At 37.5% G+C, this 16844-nt stretch overlaps 2 protein-coding genes across 2 annotated transcripts; one reads left to right on the top strand and one right to left on the bottom strand.

The window, feature by feature from the left end:
- Positions 1-1067: 1067 nt before the first annotated feature.
- On the top strand, positions 1068-10842 carry LOC145895140 (receptor-type tyrosine-protein phosphatase alpha-like). The gene is made up of 20 exons (XM_082983910.1): positions 1068-1147; positions 1263-1283; positions 1359-1460; positions 1828-1960; positions 3517-3566; positions 3639-3781; positions 4219-4315; positions 4371-4435; positions 5265-5399; positions 5759-5902; positions 7450-7595; positions 8045-8180; positions 8851-8954; positions 9075-9181; positions 9393-9469; positions 9549-9677; positions 9745-9879; positions 9940-10070; positions 10181-10316; positions 10604-10842. The coding sequence occupies exons 1-20, from the start codon at positions 1084-1086 to the stop codon at positions 10697-10699; spliced, it is 2151 nt and encodes a 716-aa protein (XP_082840036.1). The 5' UTR covers positions 1068-1083; the 3' UTR covers positions 10700-10842.
- Positions 10843-11529: 687 nt separating this feature from the next.
- Positions 11530-15629, bottom strand: LOC145895143 (CAAX prenyl protease 1 homolog). The gene is made up of 12 exons (XM_082983913.1): positions 15378-15629; positions 15111-15257; positions 14817-14903; positions 14615-14731; positions 13821-13973; positions 13347-13488; positions 13047-13174; positions 12889-12937; positions 12653-12783; positions 12224-12367; positions 12009-12125; positions 11530-11755 (listed from the first exon to the last, which is right to left on the bottom strand). The coding sequence occupies exons 1-12, from the start codon at positions 15450-15452 to the stop codon at positions 11642-11644; spliced, it is 1404 nt and encodes a 467-aa protein (XP_082840039.1). The 5' UTR covers positions 15453-15629; the 3' UTR covers positions 11530-11641.
- Positions 15630-16844: the final 1215 nt, after the last annotated feature.

Below are 16844 nucleotides of genomic sequence, written 5' to 3'. Positions count from 1 at the left end.
TGTATGACGTAATGAAAGATTACGCTAAGTGGCTGACGTCACAAGTCAACACAGTTTGCGAGGACGATGAATAGAGTCACATTCATGGGTTTCTTTATTTGACAAAGGGTTGTTCGAAAAACTTTCATTGTCGATTTGTATTTTGTTTGGTTGCTTCTTCTTCTACCACTATATTTTGTTCAAGCAGATAATAAAAATACAGTAAAAGAGATGAAAAATTAAGGTGACCTCATGGAGACATAGTATTAGCTGTAAAAGGGCAAAATTATATCACAGTGAACATATTGGAATATTACTCTTGTAAGCGTTAACATGCGCCTGATCTGTAAGTACTGTACAGTGTTATGAACCAGTGTAAATATCTTTAATGAGGTATTGTGTATTTCTGTGTAATAATGTATGCGCTTTTCTCTACATTCAAGAATTTTTCATTGTGTATATTTTAAAAGTCTTCGTAACATTTGCTTCACAATTCAATAAAGCACGTGGTTTGTATGACATATTATGTGATCTGTATTTCTTTGCTATGTCGTAATGCGGGGTGTAAATATACACTATGATCTACTTAGTTTCGCACACGAAAGCGGACACTTAGTAGCGCTATTGAGCTACGATGTAACAGTTCACGAATATGCGCTGTACACAGCAAACATATTGTGTACATAAACTCAAACAGTAAACATCTTGATTAGTTAAGTGCAGCTTCTAAACACGTTCTTATAAAAGGTGGAGCGTCGTCGTTTTGCTTGAGTTTCTTGTACGTAATCGAGCGGCAAACAACGAATATTTGTTCGTAAAACTATTAGGCAAAGTGAAAGTAGTTACCGTCCGTGCCAGTTTCTGGGTACAGTCCGCAGAATGTTTAGTTAAATATGGAGTGCACCGGTAAACGTGCAAATCTGCCCTAAAAAACTTGAAAAAGAAGCGTCGAGAATCAGCTTGCATGCATGCTAAAGTGCTGGAAGAAGGCTTACTTTATTGTTGTAACCAAATGTAGAACTATTAACATTGGATTTGAGTGACATTCTCTTAAAATTTGATTTTTGTTCAAATCGCAGTAACAAATGCTCTTCGGATTTTAAAATGTACTTTTTTAATGCATTGTCATTTGTGTTGCTGTGGATAACAGTTAATTGCCAAGAACAAGGTGAGCACCATTTTGTTACACCATAGTTTTCTTTTGGTTCAGTTGTTGGGTCATGTTAATCTTGACAAAACGTAAACAATAAGTTAACAATGATAGTACATGGTTTGTGTTTCAGTGGAATCCAGTGGTTCTGAAGGTAAGTGGCTTTTCTTTGTTCCGCAAACGTTTTTGACAAAAAAAAACTTAATGGCTAAATAAACATGTTAACTAGGTTGTGAGAACGACCCATGCAAAAACGGGGGTACGTGCACAGGCGAAAATGAAACCCTTTGCAACTGCGCTAGTGGATACAGTGGGACTTTCTGTGAGAATGGTAAGCCGATTAACCGGAAATAATAACACGCATCCCACTCTGTTATGCTACACTTCATTAGTAACTTACATGAATGTGGGTACGTGCGCATTCTGTGGCTACCGAAGTTTTTAAGATATTAGGTTATTTCTTTGTTTCGTCCTAGTTTTAACAAACTTATTTCGTATAGGTTTGACTAAGTTATCCCTAGCATACACAGACTCATAACGTTGCTTGCAAAAACATAAGTTCGCAAATTTATCTTAAAACTGCTTAGCGCTCAAGAATCGATGCAAAACGAATCATACAATAAAAAACTGGTTATGTTGGGCGGCCATGACCAAAGCTGTCGGTAACCCTTGGTTCGAACACGCTTGTATGTATACAGAGCCTGCAAGCGGAAGCGATGCGTGGATCGCGGGTGTGGTGATTGGCATCGCTGTGGTTCTTGCCATTATCGCCTTTTTTCTATGGCGAATGAGGAGCGTGAAACACACGACGAGGCGCAAAACCGCAAGAAGGTAAACCCAGTCATTTCTATCCTTTACCTTTATCTCAAATTAAACTGAAAACCAACGATTGCGATCGAAAACTACTTTCGGTATCGTTTGACTGGTGTAATAATGAGCGAAACAGAGCAAGAGGCATCGTTCAACATATGGCTTTCTGAACGTCATCGCATTATGTAATGAAACCATCACTGTAGTTTCTTACCGGCGGTACCACTCTGTTCTTTATGGTTTTGTGTTTCTACAGCAAAAAATGTCGTCCACACTAAACGGATTCAGAAACTGAAATCACGTGTGGTCGAAAAGTGTATGATGTTTTGTAGCTGAAAAATTTTTTTTTTAAGAATGTGGATAGTCTTGTTTTAAGTTCACAGGGCATTTAGGGTTTTGGTTTTAAGAAAGTTTGAGTCAGGTTTATGTCAGCTTATCATGGTATCTACTAAGATATACATACTCTATGTTATATCAATTATTTTAACTGCGTGCTTTAGTTACATTTGTTATGTTTAACAACTTTATTTTTTTTGAATTTTTTTGATTTGCATTTTGCACTTAAGCTATAATGCAAGATTTGACTTGAGACAAATTTCACGGACTTTTATCGTTTGAAGACAGGTTTAAAACAAGTGTTGGTCAAGCTGATAAGGGCAACAAACTTTTTTAACATCAGTTGGCTGCGTTAACTGATGGTTGGGATCCCGTTTGAAAAAAGCCTGTGATATCTTAGTCGTATTACTCTGTTAAAACGCGCCTAACATAAATTAAACCTTATGACAATGCACAAAACAACGGTGAAGGTCACAACCTTGAGCCTAAACGTTTTCACAAGCGCTGTGCAAATAACCTATCTACTAGCGAGCTACTGAGCGAAAACAGCTTTCGCTATCGGCCCATGAAAACCCGATATATATAACTTAGCAACATTTTAGCCACAACTCCGTAACGGCAAACACAGACGGTTACCAGCATATTGAACAGGCATCAGTAAACGGTGAGAGTTGATGCACGTTGCATTTGGTAAACAAACTGTCGCGTTACAAATGTCTGAACACCCATAGCTTGCCAGATTACCAGTCGTAACTACGATCTGTCAAACACTTGACAGTAGCAAGACATCACGGCAACGGGCTGATTTCAGTCAACATCTGAACTTAACATGTGTTGTGGTGGGTCCAAATTTGACCAGCAGATATAGACAAGGTGTACAACAATATTCGGGCATTTCTAACACTGTTTTTTTGTCAAAACCACAACCTATGCGGCCAACAAAATTAGATTTTTCGGCACATTCTTCCACCTCATAAGGTGGCATACAGTTTTCAAGAAAAACATTAAGCATTGACAAAACGACATAAACAAATAGTAATTGGATATTACTGGTGCCTGTTTTGCGATATCAGCTTTACTCTTTGCATTATTTACATTGCTTCATACACCAAAGAGATCCCGCTAAAACATGTGTGATGCTAGGTTTCATTTTTAGCATGTTACACAGATAGTATGTTAGTAGGAAAAAATATAACGAAATTGGAACCTTTTCAAAGTCAACCTTCTTTTTTACTTCGAAGGTTATCTGATCAGAGCAATACATCGTCGTCTTCGAACGAGCCAATGCCAAGTAAGTTTGTTTCTTTATTGAGTATACACTCATATATCAGGCAAGAATAAAAACGCGGTTCGTTTGTTGCAGTGCATGGCAGTGAACCCATTTATGAGAATCGCGCGTTTGATCCTAATGCTTGTGACCACAAGATTACATTGGATCAGCTGTTAAAGACCTATCACGACTTGGCCGCGAATAAGAATCAACTTGCAGACCGACAATTTAAAACGGTAAGGATGTTTGTCCTCATAAACCAACGTATATAAACCAAGGGGTTTACCTCATAAGCTTCATGGCAGATTAAATTCCCGACTACAGCAAGTAGGCTTGGAGTGAAGTTACGACTGCTCGGCTAAATCTTTTGGGAATTCTGGAACGTTACATTTAATTGGTGTTTACCGCTTCTCATTTAAAGCGGCACATATAGGAGTCTAGCTTTTCGAAAATTATTCCAAAATCCTTTCATATGTCAAAATCTTGCATAAACTTAAGTAAATGTCAGTGTGCATTTTAAATAGTAACAAGCAAAACTTATTCACAGAACGGGTTATGGTCAAATTTACATAGGGGACACAGTACATGCGGCCACTTCAGCTATTTCATCACTGGAAACATTGGTTGAGAAATTATTTTTTCGCAAAAAATACACATTACCCTTTATTTGCAGGATTTGAAAGAAACGGCTAAACTCGTCGCCTCAGAGGGATCAGTTGCAAAAAATGCAACCAACAGACCTAAAAACCGTTTTACCAACATTTTTCCATGTAAGATTTTGCGATATTAGCGTCACTGCACTAAAACCTTCTTTTTATTGTGCAGTTGATTTCAACCGAGTGAAATTGAAGTCATCTCAAAACGATTACACCAATGCCAGTTTTATTGAGGTAATCAGCTTATGTCTAGGTTGTACGATCACATGTGCGCAAAGTCAGAATCCGTTATCCACGTCCTTTTGTCATGTTTTTTTCGATTCTCTTACCGAAAACAAACTTAAATTTGTGCCAGAAACAGAGACCTCGCAAAAGGAGTTACTGTAAGCAAAAAATCACATAAAACGTAAATAAAACATTTTTTTCGAGGGCGAAATATTTGCAAACTGGGCACCATTTTCTCCCGCGATTTATTCCGAGCCCATTATTTAATTAATAATAATAATTATTTAATCAGAAACATTCGAAAGTCCAAGTTTACCAACAAACATTACCATACTGACGTTGTGCCTTTACTTGGAAGGGTTAAATTATTGCACTTTCCTTGTCAGCTCATATGTGTCAAGTTGGTCGGCAACCTTTAACTTTTTCACTTAACTTATTTTTTGAATAGGTGACGAACAACTTATTTTTAAATTTTACAGTGACACAAATGAATGATAAGCGTTTTTTGTATGTTTTTTGCAAGAGTTAATAACAACTAATGGCCTAGTGAAACAGTCCTTGTGAAATGGACAACATGACGTTTGTTCAATTCCTCAACATTCATCAATCGAAAGCAATGCTGTTAAATGTAAATTGGGGATGAATTTTTAACTTCACGTCTTTCCACATTCCGTTCAATCAATTTACTCGTCACATTACCACCAAAATGAGCCAGTTTTGGCTCAATTTACTTTGGCTCAATCAAATAAAAATGATTTGGGCGACATCTCTTTACTCACTGGATGAAAAAAGAAACGCATTCAGTTGCATGATAGAAATTTCACAATTTTATCATTAGGGATATTACTCCTCGAAGAAATTCATTGCGAGCCAGGGACCAATGGTTGATACCGTGAACGACTTCTGGCTGATGATTTGGGAACAAAACACAAGACTTATCGTGATGTTGACCAACCCGGTGGAGCAAGGCAAGGTACGCGATTCTGACATGTGTCAGCGCTGATTTAAATGAACAGAACATTGGCAAGCTGTTCCGCTTGGGTTCATAAACCTATTATTTCGTCTCGATGGTTTAATACATTTATTTACGACATTAGTTGTCGTAAAATCAGCGCTGACACATGTCAGAATCACGTAAAATGTCTCGCAAATCATTTGCACATAAACGGCGTAAGGTTAATAAATGATTGATCATGATAGTCAGTCAATAAACGGTTCGGTTGCTTTTGCTTTAGCGCCCACGCATTTTACGCAAATTCCATCCCTGAATAGAACAAGAACAAAAAATTGATTTTTTTTATTAAGACACTGTTAAGAATTACTTATTTTTAGCGCAAATGTGAGCAATACTGGCCTGACGGAAGCGGTGAGAAGGCGTATGGAACGGTGAGGGTTGTATCCCTCAGACAAACAACTTTCGCCGGATACTGCGTGAGGAAGTTTCGGGTCACCTGTGATGACAACTTCACCGAGCCGGTAAAAACCGGTTTTTACTGGTTATTTTCCTCGCAATTTTCGCATACGTCAAATATTTTCGAACAAATTGTTCCGTTTCGTAACCCATGACGACCGTCATATTATGGTTTAATGGAGATAAACTGTTCGGAAAAGGGTGTAGTGATGCGTCCATTCCTTTTTTAATGTGCAAACTATACAGGCGGTTTCATATCCACCTCTAGTGAGTTAAATTGTTGATAGTCAATGTATACGCGGTGTTCATCTCTTGTGGAAGTAACAGCTGTGTAGTTGTAGCCACAACCAAGCATTTCCATTTACTTGAATTGCCTCAAAGCTAAAATTATGCAAAAAGCCTACAAAAATATATTGACTGAGCATTTTAACCACTAGGTAAACAAGGCACATGAGTTCGGTACAAATCCATGCCACATAAATAACTTCATGACAGAAGTTCGGTGCTAGAGTATAACAACATCTTCACATATTCAAATTTAATTCCCCCACAAGCTTGAATTCGGATGAAATTGTTGCTGCTGTGTTCTTGGTCGTGTTTACCTTTATTCTTGATGAAAGCAAAATGTGTGTATTTTGAGGTCAAGTATCACAATTTGCCCTAGGACTGACATAGCCTTATTCCAGCTCTGATTACAGGGCCATAACATAAAAAATTCTGATGCTGAAAGACGATGAAGTTCGGTGGAGTGGGAAAAAGAAAGTGGTTTTTGCGTTCCAGGCAGCTGTGACTTGTCGTAAAATGAGCTGTTGCTTTGGTTTGTTTGGCTGGATACGAGTATAGACTTACCAGTCGCTTGTTGTCAAGCAAATAAATACCTTTTTCCCGTGGGTCATCTATTCTTTGAAAACCACGTCAACGACATTGGCTATATAGCAATAAGTGTAACGATTATATTTACATCCTCTAGGGGTCCTTACGTGCTATACATTTTACACATTTACCTTAATTACTCATAAAGTGTGGTTTCATTAAGTTATGCCGAGTTGCACGAAATCCGGGTTACGATTTTAGCTACGGTAGAGTGCAGTTATACTACATATGTTTTAGGAGCTTCGCGGATTCGGATTTGTTCTCTGCTGCAGTGTTTTTTACCCACTGTGGAGCGGTACTTGTGTGTCGTGAGATATTGTCTGGTTTGTTGTAAATTATTCAATTTCACCTATTCGGCAGAAAAAAGTTGAAAACAAAATCATCATTATCGGCAAATAAAAAACAGGCCCAAGTTTCAGAGTGAGAGTGTAAAAATATTTTTTTGTTATAAAATACTTTTTCTTTGTGTTTCTTTGATTCCTTTTCAAAACGTTTTGATAAGAACAACTTAATATTATAAATATAGGTTGCAGAGTTTTATTTTTTAACATTTTTCGTTGGGTTGTGCCTCGTGATTTTTTCAATGAAAAAAAATACGCTATGGCTTAATAATGGTTGCAAAACACTACTCTGCAGATTTGTTTCATTCAGCAGTTTTTTGTTTGCACCTGTCCTGTTTATTCTCATGTCGCTTAAAACTGTTCTACTCTTAAAAGTTCTTCATATCTGTTCTTTTTAGGCTCGAGAAATTACTCAATTCCACTTGGTTACATGGCCAGACCACGGTGTGCCAGTTTCTACAACCGCCTTCCTGAGACTTCACAAAATTGTCGACAGACGACAGAAGGAGTGTGACGTCGTATCGCCAGTGGTCGTGCACTGCAGGTAGGCTCGGCCAAATAGTCAGAATTCACTCCTAACGAGGTGGTTTTAAATACTGTACAAGTATAGTAAGGCACAAGAATGATCCTACAACCAAATTTCTACATTTGTAAAAGTCTGGGGAGCAAGAGTGGATCCCAGAAGGGCCATCCCCTAGGTTATGTTATAAAAAATGCGCAACGGTGACATATTAAAAGATTGATTTTCCTTTATCATTAGCTCGAGTTCCCCGGCGCATTAATGGCTTTTAAATAATCTAAGCAACCAAAATCGCGATGTATGTTGTGGAAATATGCGTCACAATGAGTGTTAGAAAGTAACCACCACTTCAGAGAAAATTTCAGGAAACGTCCCTAGGTCAGCACCTACCATACAATTGCAATGGGAAAGAAGTTTACCACACATTCGATAGTAGATTAAAATATTGCAATTTTCGCATTCTGTCTTTCCAGTGCCGGCGTTGGTCGCACGGGAACTTTCATAGGGTTTGACCACTTGAAAAACGAGATGCGGGAGAAGTCGAGTGTCGATATCTTCCAGTGTGTTTTGAATCTGAGGAAACAGCGACCGGAGATGGTTCAATCACAGGTTGGATGTTGCGAAATTTTGGCTTTCACACAAATGACAAAACCTATGATAAAAACAAATGAAGAAAAATAGCAGATACCGTAGTAGACGGGCGACTGAGTCGGCGATCTCTACTAGTTTTAATAGTGCCGATGCCAATGTTATTTTGTTTATTGATGTTAGCCGTCCAAGATGCGAAACAAAAGGAATTTAAAATGTTCTGTAGAGTCTTAATTGAATGATAAAAACTTACAGCACAAAATACTTACCCTAAAACCTGTGTAGGCTCTATTGATTGACACTAAAAGCATGCAGAATTCAGCGTAAAACATTTTAAAGCCATTATATGCAGACCAATAGGCCATAACGATTATGTACCATGTGCCAGGCCCGACAATTATGCTCACAATAGACCTTAAATAATCATTGCGACAGATGTTCTCGTAAATTTTGAAGACAACAAAATCAGAAAACGTCCTTCGCAAATACACGGCTTATAGTCAAATTTCCTAAATCAACAAACAAATTCATAAAATTGTGGAACACCAAGGTTAAACAAACAACTGACCATAATTTTCGACGTATATGGTATAGCGTTGTTGCTGCAAGGTGCTAACAATATTGGATTTTTGCAAATTGTACACCGGAAATGGTTGCACAATACCTAATTCCAACCAATTTTCCTAAAAAGGCCCAGTACGTGTTCCTGCATAAATTGTTGGCGGAAATCTACGTGCTCGGAGATACAGATTTCGATGCCTCTGCGTGCCAAAGTCAGCTCACCAAACTCACGGCGTAAGTTGTATTTAAACAACGAACATGCCTTAATGAGGACAAGAAAACCAAGAGCGCGAATATTGCTTTGCGATTTGTGATAAACGTAACAAGTTGGGAGACATTAGCTGTATTTTTTAGAAACGGCTCCAATGGAAGGTCTGGATTTCAAACAGAGTTTGAGAAATTGAACGAAGTTGCCCCACCCAATTTCCAGGGCGTATCGACTTTTGTGAACAAGTCTTCGGGTATTATTAAAGCAAGCGATTTTCAATGACCCGTTACTATATACAAATCACAATGTCGCAATGCAGTCAATTCGGTGCATGTGTAACTATAAAATATCAGATTGGCTTTATTGAGGTGTCGTACAACGCGATATTACAGACTATATGTCAGTCCACACGAGGCGGTGATAAAAACGGCATCAAAAGTTTCACACATTTGACCACGTTTTAGTTGATCGCTCACAACTGATTCTTCCACCGCTAGAGGGAAACCACGAGCAGGTGGAATATGATGCATCTGAAATACCAGTGAGTTTCCATGTTATTGAACTGTCATCTAAGTTGATTAAACTTTCTCTATTTACCTTTCTTCATTTTCTCTTATTAGATGACAGGGATGGAAAAATTAGTCATTGCGGCAAAGGCGCCAACAGCAACCACAGCGACCGAATTTTGGCACGCCGTGTGGCACAAGGACACGTGTACCATCATTCAGCTAACTTCGAAGGTAAGACAAATTGCTCATCAAAAAACGAATTGCCACAAATTCGGCTTCAATTTCAACGTGTCTAAAACAGAACAACCTCTTCAACTACTGGCCAGAAAGCAAGGAAAAAAGTGTTAAATACGGCGAGATTTCTGTGAGATTGATGAAGCATGTAGAGCAACAACAAGGTGTCTCGGAAAAACAGATACAACTTGACTACAACAGTTTGCAAGTAAGGCAAACTAAAGTACCTAAAATCCTGTACGGCTACTAATTGCTTATTGGTTGACAGACTGAAGTCGTCTTGCTGCAGTTTACCAACTGGGAAGATGATGGATTCCCTGAACCAGGAAATGTTTTCCATCTGATTTCTATGCTACATCAAAGATTGCACGCGGATGGCTCTGTTATGGTTATGTGCAGGTTATTCAAGCGAAGAGAATATACATAAATTTGAAGCCTACAATTTAAAGCAACAAAAACAGCGGCCGAAATACATTTGCAAATAACTTATGGTTTTGTGAAACTTTTAGTGACGGTCGAGGAAAGACGGGAACCTTTCTGGCCTTGATGGAAATTTTGGAAAGGGCCAAAACAGAAGGAAAGGTTGACGTTCTGAGGACAGTTAAAGACCTGAGAGATCAAAGACACCGCATGGTGGCAAGCCCAGTAAGTTTTCAGGTTTCAATAAAATATGCAGACTTGCTCCAATAAGTCTAAATAATCCATGTTGTATAACCTGGAAAATATTTATAGCCACAAAGAGTATGTTTCATGTAACGTGTGTTTAAAGGAAGTTCAATGAAGGTAGTTACCTATGCTACCGTGTATGTGGTAGTGGGCCTAAAGAGTGCACACTTCCCGCTCGTAACCACTACAATGTAAAGTTCAACGATTTTGGAATGTCGTTAAAAAACTTTCATTTCGCTATCGAGTTTACGAGCCTTTCGTTTTAGGAGCAATACAAGTTCCTTCACGAGGCTGTGAGCAGCTACATGGAAGATTCAGCCATCTACGAAAACTTCTCTCCCTTGATTCAGATTGATCCCTAATTCAAGGGACGCTATATTCACGTCACTTACCTGTATTCAATTGGCTGGAGTCCGACCATGTAAATCGAGCAATAGGCGAATTGGTGCATTACTGTTGCTTTACCGAAACAGCCGACGGCATTTAGTTAACCTGTATATTAAAATCATGCGATTTTTCACTAGTCATGTATAACTTACAGCCCTCGAAAGAGCATTCGATATTTTTTTATCTGAAAAGACATATGCATTATATATTTCCGCAAAACACACAAAAAAGAAACGTGCTTATTGTATAATGAAAAATATGTAAGTTATACAACATAGAAATTTACAGGAAGGAGCAACTTGACGCAACGTTTGTCTTGAAACTGTGCTGCAAAGCCCTCTCTGATGCGTTTCAATTTTTTGTCGCTGGTGTACATTTTGCTTGTCTTTGTATGCGTTTATCCGTATCTAACGCCTTCAACTTTCATTTTTCTTTTGTATTTGCGTTATGTAAAAAAACAGTTGACGTTATTGACAAGACAAATGCCTTTTCAGCAATGTTAATAAATAGCAGCAATTTATGTGTTTTGCTACTTTATCCAAGGAGCATCAGCTTTTGGGTATTTCATACAGACATGTTGATGACGCAATTCGCGACCATGACTTCGCTTCACAGAGTTTTCAACAGCCAGGCACCAAACAGAATCATGTTACGAAGCTACGTAACTCAAAAGCAGGTACATTTCGACTGTATTGCCACGGGAAAGATATTTTAGTTGAACAGTTTACCCATTTAAACGCCAGCAATGTACCGACCAAACTCAATTTGGTAAATCGATATTACCGAAGAAGTTTTCTCCAATATAAACGAACGCGGCTTCATTTATTGGCCTTAAGTTGCACGGAACCGAATTAACACAACCTTACATTACACCAACACCACTGCATGCATATGTATGAAGCAACGCGGAACAAACTTCATTCGGACTTGTGTTTGATTCGATCCATCGCCCTAACCCGTTCTAACAGTGATGGGTGACTTAAATTACAGATTGAATACAGCCAATCGTCCACAGGAAAGCCAGCATTGTCCTGCAGGGAACAAAAAATGACATTGAAATTATTGTGGCCAAAAGTTATCTACATTTTGCAAGCAAGTACACGTATTACAACAAAACGCATGCATTTGTCCATTTATTTACGACCTATAATAATGCGACCAATCTGCAACTTAGTAAACGTTATGAGATGAGCATAAAAACAATTTCGTAGTTTCAAATTCACAAATATGTGCAAAGGCTTAACATTTAACAGAACAAACTGATGCTATTGTAACATGCGTTACCTTGAAGAGTTTGAGTAAAGCCATTTTCAGATTGTCGCGTTTTCCCAAATATACAGAAAACTCGTCTGCCTGATACTCAAATCTTCGTGTTAAAAGATTTACCAAAATGCCTTCAACCTGTACGGAATGGAGAATAAGTTTTTCGTTTACAAACTCGTATTATTAACGTTTCTTATTGCAAATATAAGTAAACCTTAGAAGTCTGAAATACGTACCTCGTTGATTGGTGAGAATATATAGGAGAAAACAATCAAAAGTTTAATCAGAGTCGGTTGTTCCGTTACAAAACCAAATGCCGAAAAGAGAACCGACTGATTCATTAACTTTCCAAATAGGAAGAATGACAACAGAACGCTAAACTGTAAATGAGAAAGTAATCTTCAACAAGTGTGTGATAATACCAAAAATCAAAACTATCTTGATGGATATGCTTAAGCAGGGATGGCCAGTCGTTTATGTTGTTTGCAGCATTTTTAACTTTTAATTATATTACGCCAAACCAACTTAACATGATTGACAGTTTACTTGATTTAATGATGCAGAACTTTCTCTGGGGTATGGTGCACTACTGGCCATCATGCAATGCACCACAGTTTTCACATGTGCCCAAGGTGTACCTGCTACCCCTGTGCCTGTGCTAATACCTGACTAATGGCAAGTTGTTTGAGTGTGTGAGAATACTTCCAATGACCGAGTTCATGACCTAGAATTGCCACAACTTCCTCATCATTGCATCCAACCTTCTTCTTTTCTGGTTTGCATTCCTTGGTAGATTCTTAAGCAACAAACATGTAGTTGAACTCAACAAAAATTCAATTGCTCAAACATACATAATTCTGACGTGTGATTTTATTACTTGCTGCTACAACGAGTTACTTACCATTTTTATCACCCACCTCTTCACCATCTTTCTCTTGACCTTCTTTGGTCTGCAAATTTAAACATAGCTGACAAAATATACACAATGAACATGTCTTCCTTGTGCAAATGATTGAGAACAAACAATTAAAATTGAAAATATGACAGCAACAATCTTGCCTCTTCTTCAGTTGTGTCTGTTTTAGTTACTGAAGAATAATCTTCTAGCAAGGTGTCATATAACACAATTCTCTTGTTTTTGTAGAAACCATACAGGTAAGCATTGCTGTGAGCCGATCTCTTTGAACCTATGTAATAATATTTTCTGTGTGCACTTTGGGAATTTAAATTATAGGTGTTTGAAATAACATAGTGCACAACTCAATATCAAGACAATCCCATGAACTAAATTCATTTAGCTTAATACGATGGCAATACCCCCAATATTTTGTGCATCACATTGTGATGATCACAACCCACCTTCAACAACGAAAAGCTTTTTCAAGGGAAATTTCAGGGATGAGGCAAGCTCCTCAATTTTGGTCTTTAATTCACCATCAGGTAATGGAGTGTATTTGTCGAAAAGTGGAGCGATGTACTCTGGATAGACGTGCATAATAACCTAAAAACAATCATTCCGGAATGTTTTATTCACATAACTTTTCCCTCAAAACACAGCATTGTTACTAAATTGCATTATTATCATATAGTACATACAATTCCCTGACTGTGTAAAATAGCAGAAAGATTTGTATATTTGAAAGCAATATATTTGTCGTGCAAAAACTACTAGGTAGATACACGGCTAGAATCAAAAGCACTGTTCCAATAAAACAACAAAGTTCATGGAAAAGTTTTTTTAAACTAGAATAACAATCCTATGGCAAAATGTGATAATCTGAAACCAATTTGAACATTTCTAATAAAAACAGATTTAAACCTATTTATACTTACCAGCAAAATCACAAAGATAGTTGCCCAAGCGTACACAAAAAAGTAGTCTCCACCCATCTTCACAACATAGATGATGATCGACATAATGGGAAGGGAAATTGCTTGTGAAACGACCATTTTCTTCAAGAGATCTTTGAAGTAGAAGCCAAGAGTCTATACAAAACAGGACAAAATAAAACCATGACATGAGGAATTGATTCATAGCTGTAGAGGGATCTAGCCCTCCGTTAGGCATTATGTATTTATCAGGGATAGCAAATTACTTTAGTTCGTGAATATAATGAAGCAACAAGCCTCAGATTAACGTCATTTTATTGCTGATGTTATCCGAGGCTTGTTGCTTCATTGAAACCATGACAAGTGCATGCATAGGCGCCTAGTTTTCATTTTTCCAGGGGGGCGGCTATATTATGACGTCATAATTTGTTACTATGACGTCATCAAGTATCGAAAAGCTGTGTTTGAATTTCAATGCATGAGGCGTATTAACCAAAAGGGCGACGTTAACGATGAACGCACGAGGTCGGTCTACGACACAACCAATAAGTATATACCTGTTGGCATATCGTACTGCGAGACTTACGTTGCAACAACCGATGTTAGTTACGTACGCGAAACTAGGTGAACATGTATTGTGTGCGTCGTGTAAGAAACACATTGTTTTTAGGTCTTTTTTTCTTTGAACGTTACGAGTTACATGGTGCCCCCCCCCCCGGACTAGGCGCCTATGCAAGAGTATTTACCAATGATAATAAATATATATTCAAAGGCATACACTTTGCCTAATAACACACCATTTTGTTGAATCCATGTCTTTCTTCAATCACAAATGTGCTGTATAATGACCATGGAAGTGAAAGAACAGTGCTGACTATACTTCCCAGAAAGGTAAAAATCATAGATTGAATGATCTAGTCCAAAAAATATGTTTTGATAGTTAATTGATGTATGGGTTTACAGTAAAACACACTTTCAATTATAAAAGGTTCCACTTACCTCATTGTCATTACTAAATCCCATTTTTACCAAAACAAAACCAGATATGGTCCACAGTATAGGGAGTCCATTGAAACATAAGATGACCTAAAGTAACATGGAAATCACATTAATTTCTATGACTACAAGTGCTTTCAAAAGCAAAGGCAATAGCCAAACAAAGTTAAAACATCTTTGGGTTAATGGGCAAACTATGAATGGGTGTGTTACATTCCTATGATTTTGTTGTTTAATGAAAAAAGTAAGTGCAAAATGACATGGTATGTTATGAAAAAATCAAAAAACATAACCCACCGTGCTCTCAAATTGTGAGTATAAGCCATGCCAAAACCCATAGCTGCTCTTGTCAAGTGCATACTTCCTTGCCTTGTCGAAATTGCTTTGGTCTATCACATCCTTCAGTTCATCAGGTACTTCTTGCACATTCTCATAAATTTTGTGCTTAAAAAAAATTGAATTTAACTTGCATTTAATCAAAAATTTAACTCACATCCAACTAAATAAAATACTAAATTAACACATTGCAACATGTACATTATAACAAAGAGACATGTCATTTACCTGTCGCCGTGCAAGGTAACTATCCCAGAAGTAGACGATCCACATAAAATACAACACAGCTGTGAACACATCCATACCGTTCCGCAAGTTCAAATTTACCCAAAGTTGGATAACCTCCTTGCATGCAAACAATATTTTAGTCCAATGAGCGCTAACAGCAGTTGAAAAGTTTCCGGAGAGGAAATTTTACTCCAAATCCACTTCTATTTCGATCAAACAAACGTCAAATCCACTTCTGGCGATGCTTGTTTTTATTCCAACTTTATCCCTGGTCACAACAATATGTTGACGCTGACGCTGCTAGGCATAATGTTCAAAACTCACAAGCTCTTCTGGCAAAAATGTATACTTCGAAATTTCAGTTGTTATTATGCGAACGATCTTCACCCCTGGTCTTTCTAAAAAAAGCGAACTCCTTCACCATTTGTTTCGGTACCTCATTTCTGGAAACCTCTGATTTGTTTATAACTTTCACTTAAAATCTATCCGAGTTGATATGTCATTTCAGTTTTTGTTGACTCGTGTATCGATTCTAATTCTTCGTAATGGCTTTATGTCGTGTTCGGTGTCCATTTCAAAACAAATTTCAAAACAAATCTTCAAAAACATTGCCAAGCGTTATCAAGATTTAACCGTTAAGATGTTCTTTGCTTGTTATGAAGTCAAATGGATGGGGTAATAGTATAACGTGTAAGATGTATAGCCTGAGTTGTACAACATTGTTTATTGCATGGTTTACCTTTTTACCAAAGTTGGAACCAAACTATTTTATTTAGTTGGAATTGTTTTGTCAAACGAAATTTAGTTGGGTAGTGTTAATTAAATTCAATAATATTGAGTAAATGTAGACCTTTTCACACTTTTAGCAGTGTCAACAGAAAGTGATTATAAATGCTAACCTCCAAAATACAAACAATTTGTTCCAAAGATATAACCTAAAAGAACGATGTTTTTTTCAACGTTGCATATTTTGTATTTTGATGCAGTCATTCGAAAAGTTCGAATATTTATGTATAGCGTTTATACAGCCCGCAATAACATTTCCTAGTACGCAAACATGAAAGTATAAAATGCAGATGCATATACCAACTCATATAATTATATGCAAATGAAGGAAAAAATCGGAATGGAAACTTTTTAAAGTATTTGCATTTAACATCTCTGTCGAGTTAGTGTCTATAACAGTGAGTTAGAAGTTTAGTCCACCTGATCAAAATGTTTAAATATTTTTAAATGTTGTGATGTGGCCAACTCAGTTAGTTGCCCTTGCACGTATAGTTTTGAATCAAAATTTAACTACGCATAAACAAGCAAAGGGTTCATGTGAAACTTACAGCATGAATAGACGATTAGCACACCTTTGCCGAAAAATTGGTTCGGTTTAAGTTTAACTGCGTCCGATGAGTTAAATGTTAAATTTCAGGCCAATGTCACTGACTACACAATTTTTCCCCGAAATGCAGCAAC

Source organism: Ascidia mentula, chromosome 3 (assembly GCF_947561715.1).
Source record: "Ascidia mentula chromosome 3, kaAscMent1.1, whole genome shotgun sequence".
Lineage (NCBI taxonomy): Eukaryota > Metazoa > Chordata > Ascidiacea > Phlebobranchia > Ascidiidae > Ascidia > Ascidia mentula.
The sequence above is the reverse complement of the archived record's forward strand: the minus strand, read 5'-3'. Positions and strand labels throughout refer to the sequence as shown.